This window comes from Nerophis lumbriciformis, linkage group LG13 (genome assembly GCF_033978685.3).
Source record: "Nerophis lumbriciformis linkage group LG13, RoL_Nlum_v2.1, whole genome shotgun sequence".
Classification (NCBI taxonomy): Eukaryota; Metazoa; Chordata; class Actinopteri; order Syngnathiformes; family Syngnathidae; genus Nerophis; species Nerophis lumbriciformis.
This window is the reverse complement of record NC_084560.2, coordinates 22,753,839-22,773,695: the sequence shown is the minus strand read 5'-3', so window position 1 is coordinate 22,773,695 and position 19,857 is coordinate 22,753,839. Positions and strand designations below refer to the sequence as shown.

At 39.4% G+C, this 19,857-nt stretch overlaps 1 protein-coding gene across 4 annotated transcripts in view; it reads left to right on the top strand.

Annotated features, from left to right (window-relative positions):
• The window catches only part of LOC133613732 (hyccin 2-like), a 71,455-nt gene that overhangs the window by 41,115 nt on the left and 10,483 nt on the right, over positions 1 to 19,857 (top strand). The window contains exons 6-13 of one of the 4 annotated variants that reach the window (XM_061971486.2): positions 241 to 321; positions 3,136 to 3,251; positions 3,565 to 3,660; positions 7,091 to 7,207; positions 11,642 to 11,729; positions 14,900 to 15,056; positions 15,193 to 15,213; positions 15,545 to 15,700. In XM_061971486.2, the coding sequence (XP_061827470.1) occupies positions 241 to 321; positions 3,136 to 3,251; positions 3,565 to 3,660; positions 7,091 to 7,207; positions 11,642 to 11,729; positions 14,900 to 15,056; positions 15,193 to 15,213; positions 15,545 to 15,700 (832 nt within the window). The remainder of the gene's footprint in view (positions 1 to 240; positions 322 to 3,135; positions 3,252 to 3,564; positions 3,661 to 7,090; positions 7,208 to 11,641; positions 11,730 to 14,899; positions 15,057 to 15,192; positions 15,214 to 15,544; positions 15,701 to 19,857) is intronic. The other 3 variants (XM_061971487.2, XM_061971488.2, XM_061971489.2) reach the window with 3 other exon arrangements.

Below are 19,857 nucleotides of genomic sequence, written 5' to 3'. Positions count from 1 at the left end.
AACCCTCTTGATAATGGGTTTGGCAGATTGTATCTCATGGTGGAAAGCCACGCATTCATCTTTACATGGTTCACTCATTTCTCAGTATGGAGGGTCGATTTGGGCCCTACAGGCGATGTGTGTTCCACTGATTAAGTTGTGAAGATTTACAACTGTGAAAGAGCATCAGGGAGCAGATTGTTCAAAGAAATGCTCCATTGCTTTAATGACATGGCTTCTGTCTTGTTTTCGCTTTACCAGGAGATTGTGGACAAAGACGGCAACAGCAAGCTCCTCTCTTTCACCATCCCCTCGTTATCCAAGCCGTCCATTTACCATGAGGTGAGATGTATTTTTTTTATTCTACATCACTAACCTGACCTTTCTCACGCATGCTATTCATGTAGGCACAGTTGGAAGCACGCTCTCAAATATTTGCACGAGAACTTCCCCTTGCAGCGATGCTGAGCACAGTAATTCATTAACACAGCTCAGACGTGCTGGCTAAGAACACATGCAGAGCAGCGTGCTACAAAGAGCCTGTTCTTTGTTTACATACAATATTTCCACATTGAATGCTAAGATCACAGTGTGCGGCATGTGCTGACGGTAATTTCACATCATCGACATCGATGCCCCACTGGGTTGTGCGTTTTTACTTGCCCTCATGTGGGCTCTGTACAGCGGATGTCGTTGTGGCTTTTGCAGCCCTTTGAGACACTTGTGATTTAGGGCTATATAAATAAACATTGATTGATTGATTGATTTATTAATCGCCAGCTTAAGAGGTTCTCGAACCTGAGAGAATGAACTAAACATTGCATTGGACGGATCGCCAATTGCAATGCGCCTGTTCCACTGTATTGCAACAATCAAAGCTCCAACCATTAGCATACACTTGAGTGTATCCTCATAGCATGAGAGAAAATATCCGTTCAATTTAGAGAAGAGGCTTGTTGGTGATAAGAATCTCTTCTTTTCGTAAAGTAATTACCACTCACTTACTACCTGACTTTGCCATCTTCTCTTTTTTGGCTATTATTCAGATTTGCCTATTAATCATAATGTCTCCCAAGAAGCTGTTAACATTACTACAAATTAAATTACTGTCATTAGGTGGGGTTGGGAGTGTAGGTTGTTGTGATTGAAAGAAATACAAATAGACTGAATGATGTCATTTCCCTAGCTTGAATCCTTGAATGTATTCACCGGCGTCAGAGTCAAAAGTTATGGACAGATTTTGATTAAACTTTCAAAGAAATTGGATATGGAACAAGTTATTAGATTTTTGGGGTGATCCAGATAATAATTTATACTACGACGTTACCTTTCGTTTATGTTACGAGACTCAACTTATTTATCTGTGTGTACCGTATTTTACAGATTAATAATAATAATAATAATGAATTACATTTGTAACGCACTTTACATTTGTTAAAATCTCAAAGTGCTACAAAGGATAAAAAAAATTAAAAATAGAAAGTTACAATATAAATAAAACATTTTAATAGAAATAAAAACATGATAAACACTAGATAAAACAGAAACATAGATAAAAATAGAAATATAAGCATTGGATAAAACAGATAGGCAAGCAGTGTATTTAAAAACAAGAAGGCAAAGAAATTAGATAAAAGCTTTGCTAAAAAGGTGGGTTTTTGATTATAGAGCACACCAGTATATAAGCCTCACCAAATAACTTTTAGAAGAAAACAATATATATAAGCCGCAGACACATACGTTGTGAAATTAGTTATTTACACAGAAATATTTTGTATATGTTTATTTGCATACCTTAATTGTTTCCCAATGGTGTCTGTAACACGGCAGTAAAACGGCTGGTCAAACAAAACGGAAGTCATCGTCATGGACCCACGAGCTGCAGAAGCTAGCTCTCCAATTGGCTAAACAGACTCAATGAGATACAATTTGGGGTCCTTATACACACACCATTATAACACTTGTATGTTGAAGCACAGTACGTCTGACTACGGTAGCCGTAATGCTCCGCATTCTATCAAGCGGTGCGGCTTCGTAGCTTACCAAAGTCGTACTAAAAAATTCGGACAGAGTTTTGAGCGCCGTGTGTAATATTCTACATTTTCAATGAAACATTAACTAAAGGACTTAGTGGCCACATGCGTGGATAGCACCTTTTAGCTCTTATTTCCAATATTGTGTATACTACTGAATTGGGGTCTTATGCTGACATATGGACACTTATACTGCTATCTGGTGGTGTCAGAAGAGTATAACATACAATGGAATTTGGAAAAAAAAAGTGTAAAAATAAATATTAGCATGTCACTACACATGAAGTACACGTTTGTACTAAGGGACTAATAAGTACATCATATAAAAATATGATTTTTAGTTTTTATTCTAATTAGGGTCCAATAAGCCCAAATAGCAAAGAGAAATAAAATAAGCATGTAAACAAACAGCTTGAGCCTTAAGAGGTTAAAGTTTTGGTGTTGTTTGCTTACTTGTTGCAGTACTTGCTAGCGTCATTTATTGAACAAGCGTCAACCTGCAGTTCACACGGTACTCTTTTCTGGGACTGCCATCTAGAATATCAAGGTGGCCCCTGACATTTTTCCTTTTTTGTATGCGGTCTTGGTTTAGTTTTTGTCAAACTAGCTTATCATGTATCATTGAAGAACAGCAGATTTGTATTCTAGTACAGTTTGTATTTTTTAAAATAAATAATAAAATGCTAAAACCATCTGAATTTGTTAAGCATGTACAGTGTATACTTCAGGGTCGGACACCCCTGGCTTATTCAGTAATGAAAGAAGAAATTAAAGGAGTGAAACATGTGAAAACACTATAAGTAATTGATTGATTTTAATAGGGGTTAAATGAACATGCTGCATTAAACCTACCTATTTTACATGTTGATATTTTATTTGTACTTGTTACATAAAATACATTTTCAACATCAATTGTATTGTACATATAACTTTAGGGGCTGGGGGAGCTCAATATTTACAGTATCATTTGATCTGCTATTGAATTTTTGTATCCACTAAATGTATAACCTGTAAAGTGCTGCAAAATGTTAAGTCTCAAATGTCTTCATATTTCTGTCCATAGAGCACATTGCTTTTTTTTAACACACCATTAAAGTGTATTGCTGTGTGTTTGTATGTGTAGCCTTCTAGCCTGGGCTCCATGGCATTGACAGAGGGAGCTCTGTGTCAACACGACCTGATCCGAGTGGTGTACAGCGGCCTCCATCCTCAGAGAGAGACCTTCACAGCTCAGAACAGGTACGCCTGAGTGCTACTAGAACACAGGGTGTCATAAATAATAATAATAATCCGACCTTTAGCAGGGCCGTGCCTTCTTTCTAGAACATCTGTAAATCCATCTGTGGGAATGAAATATTGTTTATGGCAAGAAATCCCCAACGCCCTCTAGGGTTGTTGCCTCACTCTGATAATACACAGTCAGTCGTTTACCTCCTGGTGTGGTGTGGATCTCTTGTAGATGCACACATACACAAACACACAAGTTATGGAACAAAACAGTCTTGCTAAATCACAAGTATTGTGACATCACCATGACTGTGTACATTTACAGGTTTGAGGTGCTATGTTTCCTCATGCTGTGCTACAACTCTGCTGTGGTCTACATGCCGCTGTCCTCCTACCAGTCAGTCTGCAGAATGAGCTCACGGTGAGAATTGCACACACGGATAAAATATGCATAAATATCTTTGACCTACTATATATACTGTATGTGTACTTGGATTACATCTCTGCTTCTAGAATTGGCTTCTATTTCTGCTTTATGTTTGGAGTATAATGTAGTAATACTGGTTTGGGGGTGCTGTTCACAGCCTAGCAATATTACTCATCACACTAGTATTCACCCAATACTGATTATCCTTGGTATGGCTATGATCCTTTAACAGATATTTTTAAATTGTTATTTCCAATGGTAGAAATTGTCTCGATTATGTTAGATCTTACAGGGGAACTGCACTTTTTGGGGGGAATTTTGCATATCTTTTACAATCATTGCGAGAGACAAGAATACAAAAGGTATTTTTTTGCATTCTAACATGTAAAAATCAGCTCGTTCTTGGTGGGTAGCAATGCAGCTAATGGAAACAATCAATTCCACCACTAAACCACTCTAAAAATGCATCCAAAAACCTTCACCAATACTTCAGTTAAGTTCCGTAACCTGTATAATAACCAAGCTTTAGAGACATTGTTATTGTGAGAGCAAACACTGAGGAACTCTTTCTAGCGTAGTAACACATCAGCGTGCTTTGGTATTAGCCGTAAATGCTAACTACAGCAAGAGATAACGTAGCTTCTACGTCAGCATGAAACGCGTTTTGAGTTTGTAATGCACAACACAATGTGATAGGACACCAATCTGTACTGATGTAAAAACATGAACAATCATATTACAGAATCTGTAAAGTATTAGCCCACATGTCATGTTATTTTTGTACACAGCTAGCTAGACAGTGTATGCTGTCTGTCGTGATACACGCATGTCGTGCTGTGTGTATCACGATCAATATAAAGTGTGACTCACTCGATGGACAGTTGTCTCTTGGGTCCAACTGGCCGGGGACGTTTTTTCTGGTTTATTTGGGGTAAGCACGCCATTTATGTCGAAATAGGTTGTCTCCAAATTCCACATTTGCAGCTTCATTTTGCTTTCACTTCTTATCGGCTTCCATCGGGTCCAACGTTTCCCCCTGTTCTTCGTGCTCGCTTCTAAAAGCAGTAGTTAATCCTCCATTCAGCTTCAAAAAGATAAGGATGTGAATCCTCATTTGTCCAAAAATAGTCGTATTCATTGTTAGTTACCAAGTCTGCCATGATGAGAACACACGCAAGCGTGTTGTATCCGGAAGTTGAAACACACTGGAAGTCGGACGTGTGCTGCCATGGAAACGGAAATAAATGCGCAGAGGAATTAGTTCCGGCAATGATTAAAATAAACAAAGTACGGTAAATATTGTACATATTGTTATGAACGTGTCTGTTACTACATTATATATATATAGACTTGCAGTGTGTATCTTATTTTCCGGACTATAAGGCACACTTAAAATCCTTTTTTCCCCCTCAAAACTCGACAGTGCACCTTATAACCCGGTGTGCCTAATGTACGGAATAATTCTGGTTTTGCTCACCAACCTTGAAGCAATTTTATTTGGTACATGGTGTAATGATGAGTATGACCAGTAGATGGCAATCAAACATAAGAGATACGTGGTAAGATGTATGATGGCAATATGACTCAAGTAAACAACTCCAAAATTGTATATGTTCCATTGAAAATATAGAACATTACACACGGTGCTCAAAAATCTATCAAAATGTTTTAGTACGACTTTGGTAAGCTATGAAGCCGCACCGCTTGATGGATTGTACTGTGCTTCAACATACAAGTATTATTATGGTGTGTGTATAAGATAAGACATTATCTGGTGTTTTGTTTCGCAATATTATGCAAAAGCGTAGCTTTTCTTACCTTCTGGTACCGGCTGATCTCTTTTGGGAACTTATTAATCCTGAAAAATTGTGCGCCTCCGCCTTTGTAGTCCATACCAACAACGTAGTCGATAAGCTTCTTCTTTTTCTCCATATTCTTGTTTTGTTGCCATTTCTAATATAAAATAGTGTAAAGTTCTTACATACATCTGTCAGTAAACTCGCCATGAAAGCGCTAAAACATACCGGTGTAGTGAGTTTACATTATTCACCCAAGGAACTTTAGTTATTAGAGTTCCGGTCGGACGGTTTTTCACGGGACACTTGTTGATTGAAGTAAAGTCTGAATGTCATTAAAACAGTTAGCTCCATCTTTTGACACTTCTTCCACATTCCGTCCTTGCACGCTACACCGCTACAGCAAAGATGACGGGGAGAAGACGCTGTCGAAGGTGAGCCACGTAAATAAGACCGCCCACAAAACGGCGCATCCGGAAGCGACTGTCAAAAAGCGGCTTGAAGATGATCTGTAAAATATAATTTAGGCAACATTTTGACCAAAGAAACAGCATTAGGGGGCGGCGTTGGCACGGTTGGGAGAGTGGCCGTGCCAGTAACCTGAGGGTTCCTGGTTCGATCCCCACCTACTTCCAACCTCGTCACGTCCGTTGTGTCCTTGAGCAAGACACTTCACCCTTGCTCCTGCTGGGTCGCGGTTAGGGCCTTGCATGGCAGCTCCCGCCATCATTGTGTGAATGTGTGGGTGAATGTGTAAATAGTGTCAAAGCGCTTTGAGTACCTTTTTAAAGGTAGAAAAGCGCTATACAAGTATAACCCATTTACCATTACATGTTATGTAGACCACAAGGAAGAGTTTTACATTTAGAAAAAACAAATAATATGACCCCTTTAATGCGCCCTATAATCCGGTGCGCCTTTTAAATGAAAAAAGAAAATAGACCATTCATCGGCAGTGCGCCTTATAATCCGGTGCACCCTATGGTCCGGAAAATACGGTATACTAAACGTTGGAGGGTTTTGAATGCTACACAACAGTGTCTCATTAGCCACATCTTCCAAGCATTTTTTATCAGCTTTAAAATCCTAATAAGAAAATGACATGTGTTTTTGTGTCTCATAATGATTGTGAACGATAGGCAAATTTCCCAAAAAAGTGCAGTTTCCCTTTAAGAGGTTCTACTATGATACATTATTTTGGAAATGGTTAACCGCGTCAATTAGATTCTTTCATGGACGTTTCATCTTGCTGACGGCATCTGTCAGTGCACAATTTCTAAAAGGAATTGCACTTTTGAAATATTTTCCCTATAGATGTCTTGCAGTAGTAGATAAAAATCAATATGTGATTCACAAGATGAGTGTCTGTGCTCCGGGGCTGTGCAGTTGCCAGCCAGTAATGGTCCCACTGCAGTGTCTTCAGACTATTTCAGGATATGGTGACTTCCCCGCTGTGAGCAAGCAGACAGACAGCGCCGCAAGCAAGCTCACTTTTAGACCGACTGCAAGCTGTGACTGTGGAGATTGCAGAGCTTCAGAACAATGCCCAGTCCTCGAGTCGAGCCTCTTTAGTGTGGACATATCTCACTAAATGCTGTGCGTGTCTGTGGGTGTGGGTGCATTTACAGGTTGTGTGTATGTGGATTCCCACGGCAGCAGCAGAAGCTGTGGGGGGAACCTTGCAACCGTGTACTCTTGGACCCGGAGTTCATGGTGCAGATGCTGACTGCTGTTTATCATGCCATGTAAGTGTTTCAGCCTCTTCTCTATACTCTTGCTCACATTATTAGGTACGGCTACAATACAAGAGCTAAAAATATTTTGCCTTTATACAAAGATACCAAATGGTCAGTTTTTATTTAAACTTTTAGAAGTTGTTTATTTTTAGCTGTACAAATGTACTGCATCATCATGAGAGCCGTCACTAATATTTCACTTATCGAGGATTTCATGTCCGTTTCACTGGACAGGAATCGGTAAAAATGTTAAACATTCTCAGGATGCAGTGCAATTCTGTATATGATTGCGGTCTACAACCCTTAAAATAACACTATGTATATTTATCATACATTAAAATATTACAAAACAGGAATTGAAATACATAAAGCGTTATAAACTTTCTTTATTATATTTAAGTGTTAAATATAGTTGACTTCCTACAAATTAGAGACAAAACCATATTTTTTTTTTTTACATAACACTTCCTGTTTATGTAAATACCATATGAATATTTTATAGGCCAATACATTTTCCAGTCTTTTGTATTTGTTGGTCAAATATAATATTAGACGACAGATTCTTTTTTTTTTTTTAGATTTTCTAGTGTCCAATAAAAAATAGAAATAATTAAGTTTTTATTGTCAATTAATGGCAATTATAGTTGTAGATAGTGGTCTGTTCCTTTAACAAAAAGGGTATTTCATTTGGAACTTGATTTAAATTAATCTTGAATATCCAAATTATGGCCAAGTCTTTTTTTACATGGCAAACCAATGTATTCTCATAACGCTTTCTTATTTTTATTTAACGCCTTAATCATCCATCGTAACAAAACAAAAAACAGCTATAATCACAAATGGCCGTCCAGCCAGACTTTGGACACCGCAGGGAAAAAGTGCTAAAATAGACCCTTACTATCTTTTATAGAGGTAAAAAAATAGTTAAAGTACCGCTGATAGTCACGCACACACTAGGTGTGGTGAAATTACCCTCTGCATTTGACCCATCCCCTTGTTCCACCCCCTGGGAGGCGAGGGGAGCAGTGAGCAACAGCGGTGGCCGCGCTTGGGAATCATTTTGGATAAAATGGTAAATGGGTTATACTTGTATAGCGCTTTTCTACCTTCAAGGTACTCAACGCGTTTTGACACTATTTCCACATTCACCCGTTCACACATTCACATACATACACACATTCACACACTGATGGCAGGAATTGCCATGCAAGACCCTAACCACGACCCATTAGGAGCCAGGGTGAAGTGTCTTGCTTAGGGACACAACGGACGTGACTCGGATGGCGGACGCTGGGGATCGAACCAGGAACCCTCAAGTTGCCGGCACGGTGCACTATCAACGGAGCCACGCCATCCCCAAATGTTTGATGCAGCTCTTGTATTACAGCTCATTAAATTGTGCCTGTGTAGCTACAATAATGTTGGGCCCAGTAAGCGTAGTTATGTGTTTCTAAGCTGGTAAACGCAACAATCCATGTCAGTTCTGCCATTGTGGGATATGTTAATAGTACTGTCAAGGACAGAAGCCCCCCTCAGCGCAGACTGATTACATCAGGAGTGCGCTGGAGGAGCAGGTGATTTCATTCCTCATGAGGACAGTCGAAACAAAGCGGATTACGGCTCCTTGATGATAGATCGTCTTTAGCGAGGGTTCCCCTGATCTCTGGCAAAGCAGTCAGCACTGTTTAGCATGATGTGCTAAGGAGAGCGCGACCAATCTACTATTGAGCTTCATTCCCCCTGATTAAGAATGACACAGTAGCAATCAGGAGATTAAAAAAAAAAAAAAATGACACTATATTTAAGAAGAGAGATGGAATGTTTTAGTAATCCCCATCATTGCCAGCCCTTGCCATCAGATTCATGAAGCTCCACACAACATGCACAGAGACCTTGGCCCCGGCCGATGAGGACACGCTGGGATTTAGGTTAATATGTCCCCAAACGATTCAGTGGCAGTGAAGAGAGGGCGGGCGTAACCGAAATAAACATCCATCGCGACCAATTTGTTTCCTTGTCAGACCCTTCGAAATTAAAATGCATTGTTTGTCTCTTCCTGATGTGAAAAACCCAGCAGCTTTTGCTTTCCTGCGGAAGGAGCAAAGATAATTTGTTTTACTTGACAGATCAGATTAAAGGGTCATAAGATTATTATAAATGGGCATAATCATAGATTTGTTTCTATAAATGACGAATTAATAGTGTTTCAGGAATGGAGGCAAGGGTTGAGGCACAACTTCTCCAGGCTTTGGTATTCTAATCAATAGCATCGAAACAAGTAACTTGTACTTGTAATTTTCAGTTCAAAAGACTTCATCCAAATCGACAATTCTCCTACTGGTCCATCCAATGAGTGCCATTAAACTATTTATTTTACACTGCCACAGAGACACGAGCAGCTGCAATCAATTATGATTATGACCGATCCCTCCCCCCTTCCAAAATAAATCCTTAGTGGAAATAGGCAATGTGCAAAATGTCTCCATCGTGGACTCCTTCCGTTTCCTGGGCACCACCATCACCCAGGACCTCAAGTGGGAGCCGACCATCAGCTCCCTTATCAAGAAGGCCCAGCAGAGGATGTACTTCCTGCGGCAGCTGAGAAAACTTAAGGTGCCGACTGAGGCGCTGGTGCAGTTCTACTCAGCCATCATCGAGTCCATCCTCACCTCCACCACCACCGTGTGGTTCCCCGGCGCCACAGTCGACTGCAGTGCATCGTATGTGTCTGCTGAGAAGGTTATTGGCTGCAAACTCCCATCCCTCCGGGACCTGTTCTCCTCCAGGACCAGGAGGCGTGTGGGTTGGATCACAGCTGACTCTTCTCACCCTGGACACAAACTATTCTCCCTTCTCCCCTCAGGCAGGAGACTACGGTCCATCCAGACCCACACCTCCCGCCACCTGTTTTTTCCCCTCGGCCATCAAACACATGAACAATAACGAGATCTGATAGCTCAGTTACAGCTCATTTTTAATACCTATTCTGTGTTGTGTGTTTTATGTTGCACGATTGCACTAAAAAAATTCCTAGTTTGTGAACACGTTCTCAAACAATGGCAATAAAACTATTCTGATTCTGAAATTAGAATCAGTTCTTAAATATGATATAATGATATACCCTCACTGGTCATAAAATAAGGTACGTCTGCATCTAAATCCTATCAAACATGCTGTATCACAAAATAAGTGAGATTCAGTACTAGTTTAACAACTTATTTATGGTTTTATTAAAGCGGTGTTTTTCAACCTTTTTTGGGCCAAAGCGCATTTTTTTAATTGAAAAAAATGCGGAGGCTCACCACCAGCAGAAATCATAAAAAAATTAAACTCAGTAGAAAATAAAAAATCGTTCTCGCAAGTGTTGGATATGAATTCAAACCATAACCAACCATGCATCAATATAGCTCTTGTCTCAAAGTAGGTGTACTGTCACGACCTGTCACATCAAGCCATGACTTATTTTGAGTTTTTTGCTGTTTTCCCGTGCGTATAGTTTTAGTTCTTGTCTTGCGCTCCTATTTTGGTGGCTTTTTCTCTTTTTTTTTGGTATTTTCCTGTAGCAGTTTCATGTATTCCTTGAACGCCAGTCCCCGCACCTATTTTGTTTTGGCAATCAAGAATATTTAAGTTGTGCGGACGCTATCCTCCTTTGTGGGGACATTGTTAATTGTCATGTATGGATGTACTTTGTGGACGCCGTCTGCTCCACACGCTGTAAGTCTTTGCTGTCGTCCAGCATTCTGTTTTTGTTTACTTTGCAGCCAGTTCAGTTTTAATTTCGTTCTGAATAGCCTTCCCCTTTTCTTAGGAGCACTCACCTTTTGTTTATTTTTGGTTTAAGCATTAGATACCGTTTCACCTGCACGCTGCCTCCCACTGTCGCCTGCATATTGTGATCACAACAAACCATGGTCGTCTCACATGACGTGTTCCTGTAAAGCAATTAGCTACCGGCTGCCACCTACTGATATGGAAGAGTATTATATGGTTATGCTGCCGAGCTCTAGACGGCACTGACCCTCAACAACGGCACATTATTTGCAGACTATAATTACTGGTTTGCAAAAATATATTTTTACCCCAAATAGGTGAAATTACATAATCTCCCACGGCACACCAGACTGTATTTTACGGCACACTAGTGTGCCGCCGCACAGTGGTTGAAAAACACTGTATTAGAGGTTAATAATAATTTGTTACATTGCTTAGCTATAATAACAGTGATTTGGTTTAATGATGTGCTGTTAAAATTGTGCAGGTGTACTAAATGAAGTATATTTTTATTTCCAGTATGTCTGATTAAAATCTGTCATTTTCTGGTCACGGCAGGCATAACTGAACAACTATGAATAGTTCACTGACTCAAACATCAAGCGCTGTTGTCAGATCACATCTTTGACATTGTTTAACGCTGTTGTGCATCTTTTCTGTGTTTTCCAGATACAATGGCGAGTGGGAGATGGGACGGGAGGCTCTGGAGGACGTTCTGTACAGAGCCAAGCTGGAGCTTTACTCGCAGCCTCTCCTGGTAAGACCAGCAGTGTGGAACTGGGTGTAGGAGTGTAATGTGTCATAGCCTGGGTTCTGTTCTAGAGGGAGTTTCTCCTTGCTTCCGTTGCCAAATGCTTGCTTATTCAGGGTTCAAGTGGGTTGTATTTAATGGATGAAGAGCGTGGTTCTAGGTTTGTTCCATCTGTAAAATTGCCTTATGAATTGAATGTTGTGAATTGACGCTAACTTGTGGGCTTAATTGGTTCTGTGACGGAGCTCTTAACTCAAAACACGTGTATCTCAAATCGACGTGTCCTATTGAAATGAATTGAAATCTATTCCAGGCATGTGTAATGTCTGCAAGAACGCGTTTCTACGTTTTTAAACACATTTTTGCTTCAAAATATCACTTCTACGTTTTTTTATTGAATTATTGTCGCGTCCAAGGACAGAAGACGAAGGAGGAGTGTCAAAAAATGGAGCTAATTGTTTTATTGACATTCAGACTTTTTTTTTTTTTTTATCAGCAAGCAAGCAGTATCAATACATCCGTGGCTTCTCAGCACAACACACAACACGGGAAATGTGTACCGTGCGAACATGTCCGACCGGAACTCTAACAATAACATAAACTCTGTGGGTGAAAAATGTAAACTTACTATTATATACTGTATATAAAAAAAAATAGGCTCTATACAAAATGTGTTGAACGCTCGCCTCATCCACAGGTACTCGCTATTCACGACAGCTGCGTGGAAAAAAAGCCTGCTAGTTAGCATTGTTAGCATCACCCAGCTAGCTTATTTGTTGTTGCTTGCATTTGCTCTCCGAGCCACAACGTTGACGGCTTTCTATTTAGATGATTACGAACACTGTTGGTTCAACTACATAATGAAGAGGGCTGAAGTTTCAAGAGCTCAAGGGCTCAGGGTCCGGACATCAAAATATGGATGTTTTGTCAGAAAGTGCCTCCGCAGGTTATATTTCTTTGAAACTGTTTACTTAATGGCAAAGTAAACATATCAGCTTTCACACTGCACTGTCAATAAATTCATTATTTTGCCCTCGCTACTCGTTTTCAGCGTGTGCAGCTTGTTAAAAGCATGTAGAAACAGAAGCTCTAGAAGTTTTGTTGAGGATTGATGTTCCTTCTTTTGCATTATTTTCCTTCCACAGTTGTTTCTTTCTTTCTTTCTTTTTAGGTTTTTAAGACTGAAAATACAAATATAAAATAAACATAAAAGTATAATGCCCATTGTGTATTTTACATAATGTCCATTGTTGTCCATGATTATGTCGATACTTTTGGGCATCACATCTTCTTTCGTTTTTACAAAAAATGTATATTATGTTTATGAACCCAGGAAATATGGCCCTGGATACATGAGGACTTTAATTATGACCAATGTATGATCCTGTAACTGCTTGGTATCGGATTGATACCCAAATTTGTGGTATCATCCAAAACTAATGTAAAGCATCGAAACAGAATAATAAATAATTATTAAATTTTAACAGAAGTGTACATAGAACATGTTAAAAGAGAAAGTAAGCAGATATTAACAGTAAATGAACAAGTAGATTAATAATTCATTTTCTACCACTTGTCCTTAATAATTTTGACAAAATAATAGAATGATAAATGACACAATATGTTACTGCATATGTCAGCAGATTAAATTAGGAGCCTTTGCTTGTTTATTTACTACTAAAAGACAAGTTTGTCTTGTATGTTCACTATTTTATTTAAGGACAACCTTGCAATAAGAAACATATGTTTAATGTACCCTAAGATTTTTTGTTAAAATAAAGCCAATAATGCAATTTTTTGTGGTCCCCTTTATTTCGAAAAGTATCAAAATAATTTTGGTGCCGGTACCAAAATATTGGTATCGGGACAACACTAATAATAATTCTAGTACCGTATTTTTCGGAGTATAAGTCGCACCGGAGTATAAGTCGCATTTGCCGAAAATGCATAATAAAAAAGGAAAAAAACATATACAAGTCGCACTGGAGCCCGGCCAAACTATGAAAAAAAACTGCGACTTATAGTCCGAAAACTACGGTAAATTCTTTACTAAAACAAATGAAACATGTTATTGTACATTACATGGGACATGTAACTGTCAAAAATACTGCCAAAAGAGGTTGGTAGAAGAGAATAAATCTAAAGGTAAACTATAATGTAGAAATGCATCCAATTGCTGAAAATGTAGTCTGGATTTTCTAAATTTCCTTTCGGGGCTTGCTTGGCAGCACTTTGTGCTGATAGAAATGTTCCTTTTTTTTTTTTTAATTTTCCACGTTTTTTTCAAAGGTTGCCCACATGCCTGCAATTTAATTAGCGCTTGGCTGCCCCAAAACAATTTTGACGCGTAGCAAGAAAAAATATTTTAAGAAAAACTACAATCTATTACAAACAACTACAGTAGTTTCAAAAAGTAATGTAAAAATGTATAACATTTACCTTTGAGAGTGGACTTGGTAGAGCGGCCGTGCCAGCAGCTTGAGGGTACCAGGTTCGATTTCTGCTTCCGCCAGTCTAGTGACTGCTGTTGTGTCCTTGGGCAAGACACTTTACTCACATGCTCCCAGTGCCACCCACACTGGTTTAAATGTAGCTTAAAGATGTAGAAAAAATGGTTTCACTGTCTAAAGCACTTTGTGTCTCTAGAGAAAAAGTATATAAATATAATTTACTTCACTTCACTACGGTACAGTCTTTGCAGTTGTTTCTCTGTCAAACACACCATAATCAGCTTTTCCATATTTTCATGGATAAATGTCTGCTGTTTAGACATTATTTTAACATTCTTGGCGGATGTAAGGCTAATTTTGCTACAGTATGGTGTATCATCAACTGTGCCATGTTGTTGATTTCTTTTTTTTTACTTTGCTTCTTTTTCTCAGCACTTCCTTTCCATGGTTGGAAAAACAAAGTTATGTCCATCTTTATAGAGCTAAGTTAATGCTAGCAAGTAAGACCAGATGTTCTGGTCAGATCTTACAGGGTTCACAGTAACATTTGCTATGACAACTGATAGCTAAATTTTTTGTTTGCAACTTAAAGCATCACAATTAGCACAGAGGCAGCTCTTATTTCAAGATATTTTCAAGCAGAGGTACTACTGTATGAATAAAAATTGACTTGCAGTTGTTTGGCTGCCACATTGATGTCCGTTTTAAATCTTGCGTCACCCGCAGCTGGGCAACGCCATGAAGAACTCTCTACCAGAGAGCGCCCCGAATGAGCCGCGTGGCCGCAAGGTGCTGCAGGTGGAGGTGACACCCACAATTAGCCGCATCTCCATCTCGGCTATCACCACCGCCTCCATCCGCCGCCACCGCTGGAAGAGAGAAGGTAAGGCTTGCGGGAACAAAGCAGGAAAAACACAACTTTTGGTGTCCTATTGTGTCCTTTTTAGTACCATTGGGAAGCAGTTTGAATATGAAAGTAATACCAATATATATCATATATTTTCTTTAATCGATGAAAGGCCGCAAGACGGAGGTTTTAGGTGAGCAAAATTATCTTTATTTGGTTTTTGTGCTCTTGAACAGTGAGGAAGAATGTTAACATGAGCCGGTCACACCATTAGCATTGTCCAAATGGTGTCTCCTGTCTCGATGCATCATGTTGTCTCTGTGTCACGGTGCTTCTTCTTCTCATTGCTTCCTATTCTTTTGTTGCCCCTCTCGTCATGACAAAATGGTGCTGCCTCTAAAAACCTAGTCTTTGTATTTAGTAATCCAGAAAATTGATGTTCACACACTGTTGGGTCTGCTCGGCCGGAGGTGGTCGAAGCCCGCTGCCACTAAAGAAACCACGTCTGTGTTGTTGACTCCCAGATTGTTTTGACTACTCGAATGATGCCGAGTTGAGCCTCGCCGTCACGCGTCCTAACCACCACCACTCAACAGCCAAAGAGCAGAGAGAAGGGGGGCCTCGCAACCATCACCACCACAACAGCAGCAGCAGCACCATTCCCCCCATCACACTTGAGGGTAGGGGAAGGGGTGAACACCCTGAGTAGCAACCACCCTATCTTCCTCTTACTACTACTCTTCAGCTATGAGGCATTTCTCTCTGCTGTTCCCTGCATTTGCACTTCCCCAAAGTATCCCTAAAGCCATGTTTTCATCAAGCAGGTACACTTAAACGCAGTTCAGTACCGTCTATGTATTGTTGAGTTTATTTTGAAGGGTATTTAAAATAACCAATCCAAATATATCACTTCCTGCCCCCCTCCTGTTGGGCTACCATTCAAAGTGGTTTGTATTCCTTTAGAGTACTGGTCTCATGGATGCAAATATTTTTTGAGGGCTATATAAGTAAACATTGATTAATCTATGCTTAAGCGCTATTTAGTACATGCTCACATATAGTTTTATAATCATTAGATAGATGCGCCATGATTTTGAGGGCTAAATCTTGCCCTTGAAAAGACGTTTTGCTCGATGGTAGCCATATTTTTCAACAATCTTGCTCAAATTGTATACACATGTGCTTGTCAGGCTCCCAAAAATGTGTTCCAAAATGTTGGCGCTGAACTCCCTAATATTGGGAGTGCATTGAGTGAGAAATTTTAAAGGGGACCTCTGATCATTTTACCGTGTGGTCTATATTAGTGATTCTCAAACTTTTTTCACCAAGGACCGCCTCAGAAAAAAAATGGTCTCCAAGTACCACCATAATCACCAACGTTTAACATAGTAGCATGGTATGCCTAAGTATTCATCAAATACATAGCTGAGGTTTTATTTAACACATTTATTTAAAGCCCCACTTAAGAACTTTCAGTTTTGGTTGATTTTGGCAGCGCCTGTGGACCAAAGTTGTAGTGTTTTGCCCTGAAGAAAGACCACATTTTCCATGAGGACCAGCGCACAGTCGTAAATCGTCAGAAGCTACTGTCACGCACATACAAACTGACACGATAATACCACAATGATTCAGTATGACTGATCGCGTTCCACAGAAGGAACTTACATTTTTACTCAAAACTTTATATATGTGGTTTGCAGTCATCGCATTGTTATTTCTTTATACAGTATGAGTTTGTTGCGTGGCTGGTTGTGTCAGTGCGGACCTGCAAACTATTAAGCTGGTGTCTATTGCTAACACGCAAATTTCCAATAGCTAACATTAGCATTATTTTTTTATTTGCGCATCGAAAATTACTTACTAGTCGAGCAGGAACACAGCCAAAGCAGCATCAGTCTGAAATGCCTCCTCGTCTTTGAGGTCACGCCAGCGAGTGAAAGCCGGGCCAATGATGATTCTTGATTGGCCTTTTGTCCGGGTAGCCTCCCTTTTTTTTTGTCTCCTCAGACCAAACTTTTCATTTTCGGTTGTTTTGCAGCTGCGACCATGATAGCAGTAATTGCACATAGGCGTTCCGTCTTTTTAACGAATTGGAAAAGGGGGAAGTGACGTATGCCGTAAAGCAGTCTGATTTTTTGTGTGGCTGGGTTCCTGCCACCCACTTCAAAGTTGCTGAGTGCCAGTGAAAGCGATACAGACCCCCTCAGGCCATTACTAAGGTGTCATTCAACTCGTTTTAAGTCCATGTACAGTATGTTCCCAAAAGTTATGAAAATATTTTATGAAGGTTGAAAAGTTACTTAGTGCTGCTTTAATATTTTCGGTCACTGTAACATCACACGCAGTTTGAACAGTAACTGTGTTTGAATATAGGGAAATATTGATGGAGCCCGCGTACCACTTGTTGTACACATACCACAGTTTTAGACTGACTGGTCTAGCTAATATACTGTATATTGGATATGCTTTGGTGCAAATGTTGCTCCACAGTCCCTTTTAAAACATTTCTTTTAAAGCAGGGGTGTCAGACTCATTTGAGCTCAGGGGCCGCATGGAGGAAAATCTTTGCACACGCGTACTATTAAAATCATGGCATTAAAACTAAAAAATAAAGACAACTTCAGGTTGTTTTCTATGTCTTACTTTGGCCAAAAATAAAACAAACACATTCTGAAAATATTACAATAAAAATATAGAAAAAAATACCGGCAGCCGTAAAGTTTAGATCCATGAAGGAAAGAAGACACTGAATGAATGTTTATAAATGAATAAATTTACATATGCATAAAAATGTTTTTTTTTATTTTTTTTTATTAACGTTATGACAACCTTTTTCCAAAACACAATATAGAATTTGAGATACAACAGTATAATACATACATTTATCATTTGTTTTTAAAATGGTCACAAAAAAGTGGGACCCCAAAAATGTACTGTGGAGCCACATTTTTAAGACTTGATGGGGTCCCTGGACCCCATTTTGAAAATTCCTAGCACCAACACTGATGGAGTATTGGTGCGTGCAAAAAAGCAGCAGAGGTCTGTGGCCTGCGGGCCGCTTCTAATACTAATCAAATATCATCCCGGGGGCCATAGATAATTCATTCCAAATCCGACCCACGGGACTTGACTTTGACACATATTTTTTAAAATCTGTCTGTAATATGTTTTCCTTTCTGAAGGCCTTCCCAGATAGCAAATGAAATTACGCCTTACCCTCTCCAAAAGTATTTTAAAATAACTTATCTTTTAAAAAATGTTTACTGTTTAAATATATATTTTGAAGTCATCACTGGTATTTTTATGTCCAGACACAGTAGAAAATAAACTTCATAGACAATATATAGTTTCAGCTGGTCACAACATTAGGTACACATGCACAAAATAATACTTATCTTACCTTTTTTGTGTTTCCTCATGGCCTCCCCTTTATAACCCCCCCGCCCCGGCTGAAAGTTTAGCTTAATGTAGAAATAAATACGTCCGCCTCGCTATGACGTCACAACCATACTTGCCAACCCTCCCAGATTTTCCAGGAGACTCCCGAAATTCAGCGCCTCTCCCGAAAACCTCCCGGGACAAATTTTCTCCCGAAATTCAGGCGGACCTGAGTGACGTGTCGACAGCCTGTTTTCACGTCCGCTTTCCCACAATATAAACCGCGTGCCTGCCCAATGACGTTATAACTGTAGAATGATCGAGGGCGAGTTCTTGGTTTCTTATGTGGGTTTATTGTTAGGCAGTTTCATTAACGTCCTCCCAGCGCGGCAACAACACACAATAGCAGTCACGTTTTCGTCTACCGTACAGCAGTTCGTCTGCCGTAAACAGCAATGTTGTGACACTCTTAAACAGGACAATACTGCCATCTACTGTACATGCATATGTGACAATAACATCTAGGGCTTTTAGAGAGTGAAGTGCACAACTGCACACATAAGGAGACGAAACAGAATGCACCATCAGAGAGGGTGTTCAGCATGGTTAGAAAAATAGTGACAGAGAATAGAACAAGGATGGACAATTCAACCCTTAACTCAACAATGAGTAGATAAGTGTTATGTGTGTGTATATGTGTAAATAAATAAACACTGAAATTCAAGTATTTCTCTTATTTATATACATATATATATATATATATATATATATATATATATATATATATATATGATAAAATATATATGATAAAATATATAAATAGCTAGAATTCACTGAAAGTCAAGTATTTCTTATATATACTGTGTGTGTGTATATATATATATATATATATATATATATATATATGAAATACTTGACTTGGTGAAGTCTAGCTGTAAATATACTCCTCCCCTCTTAACCACGCCCCCAGCCACACCCCCGTCCCACCCCCCGAAATCGGAGGTCTCAAGGTTGGTCACAACGTAGGCAGACTGCAAAACCCCGTGAACAGAGGCATCCAAAAAAATGCATGTGAGTTTACGCCAAAATGTATGAACCTTATGATTTGATGCTTTGGCATTGTAAACACGAGTATCCAACATTGTAACAACAGTTATAAGTCAGAAAAGACGAAATTCATCATAGGTCACCTTTAAGCCACTGGAGTTACGGAGTGTAATACCAGCACCCCCGTGTGATGTCAGAAGAATAGTAGCACAAACACAGTCGATGGGTGTGTTTTGACACTGTTTCACCCTTTTTGTGTGTAGCAGTACAGGAGTAAACTGCATAACCAATTTTCACAAGTCCTAGTAAAAGGATAGACTTAAAAATAACTATTTTGGTGAGGGTCTGGGTAAAAGTGCTTATACAATTTAATTTTGCAGTTTGAAAAAATCTTCTTGTATTAACCAGGAAG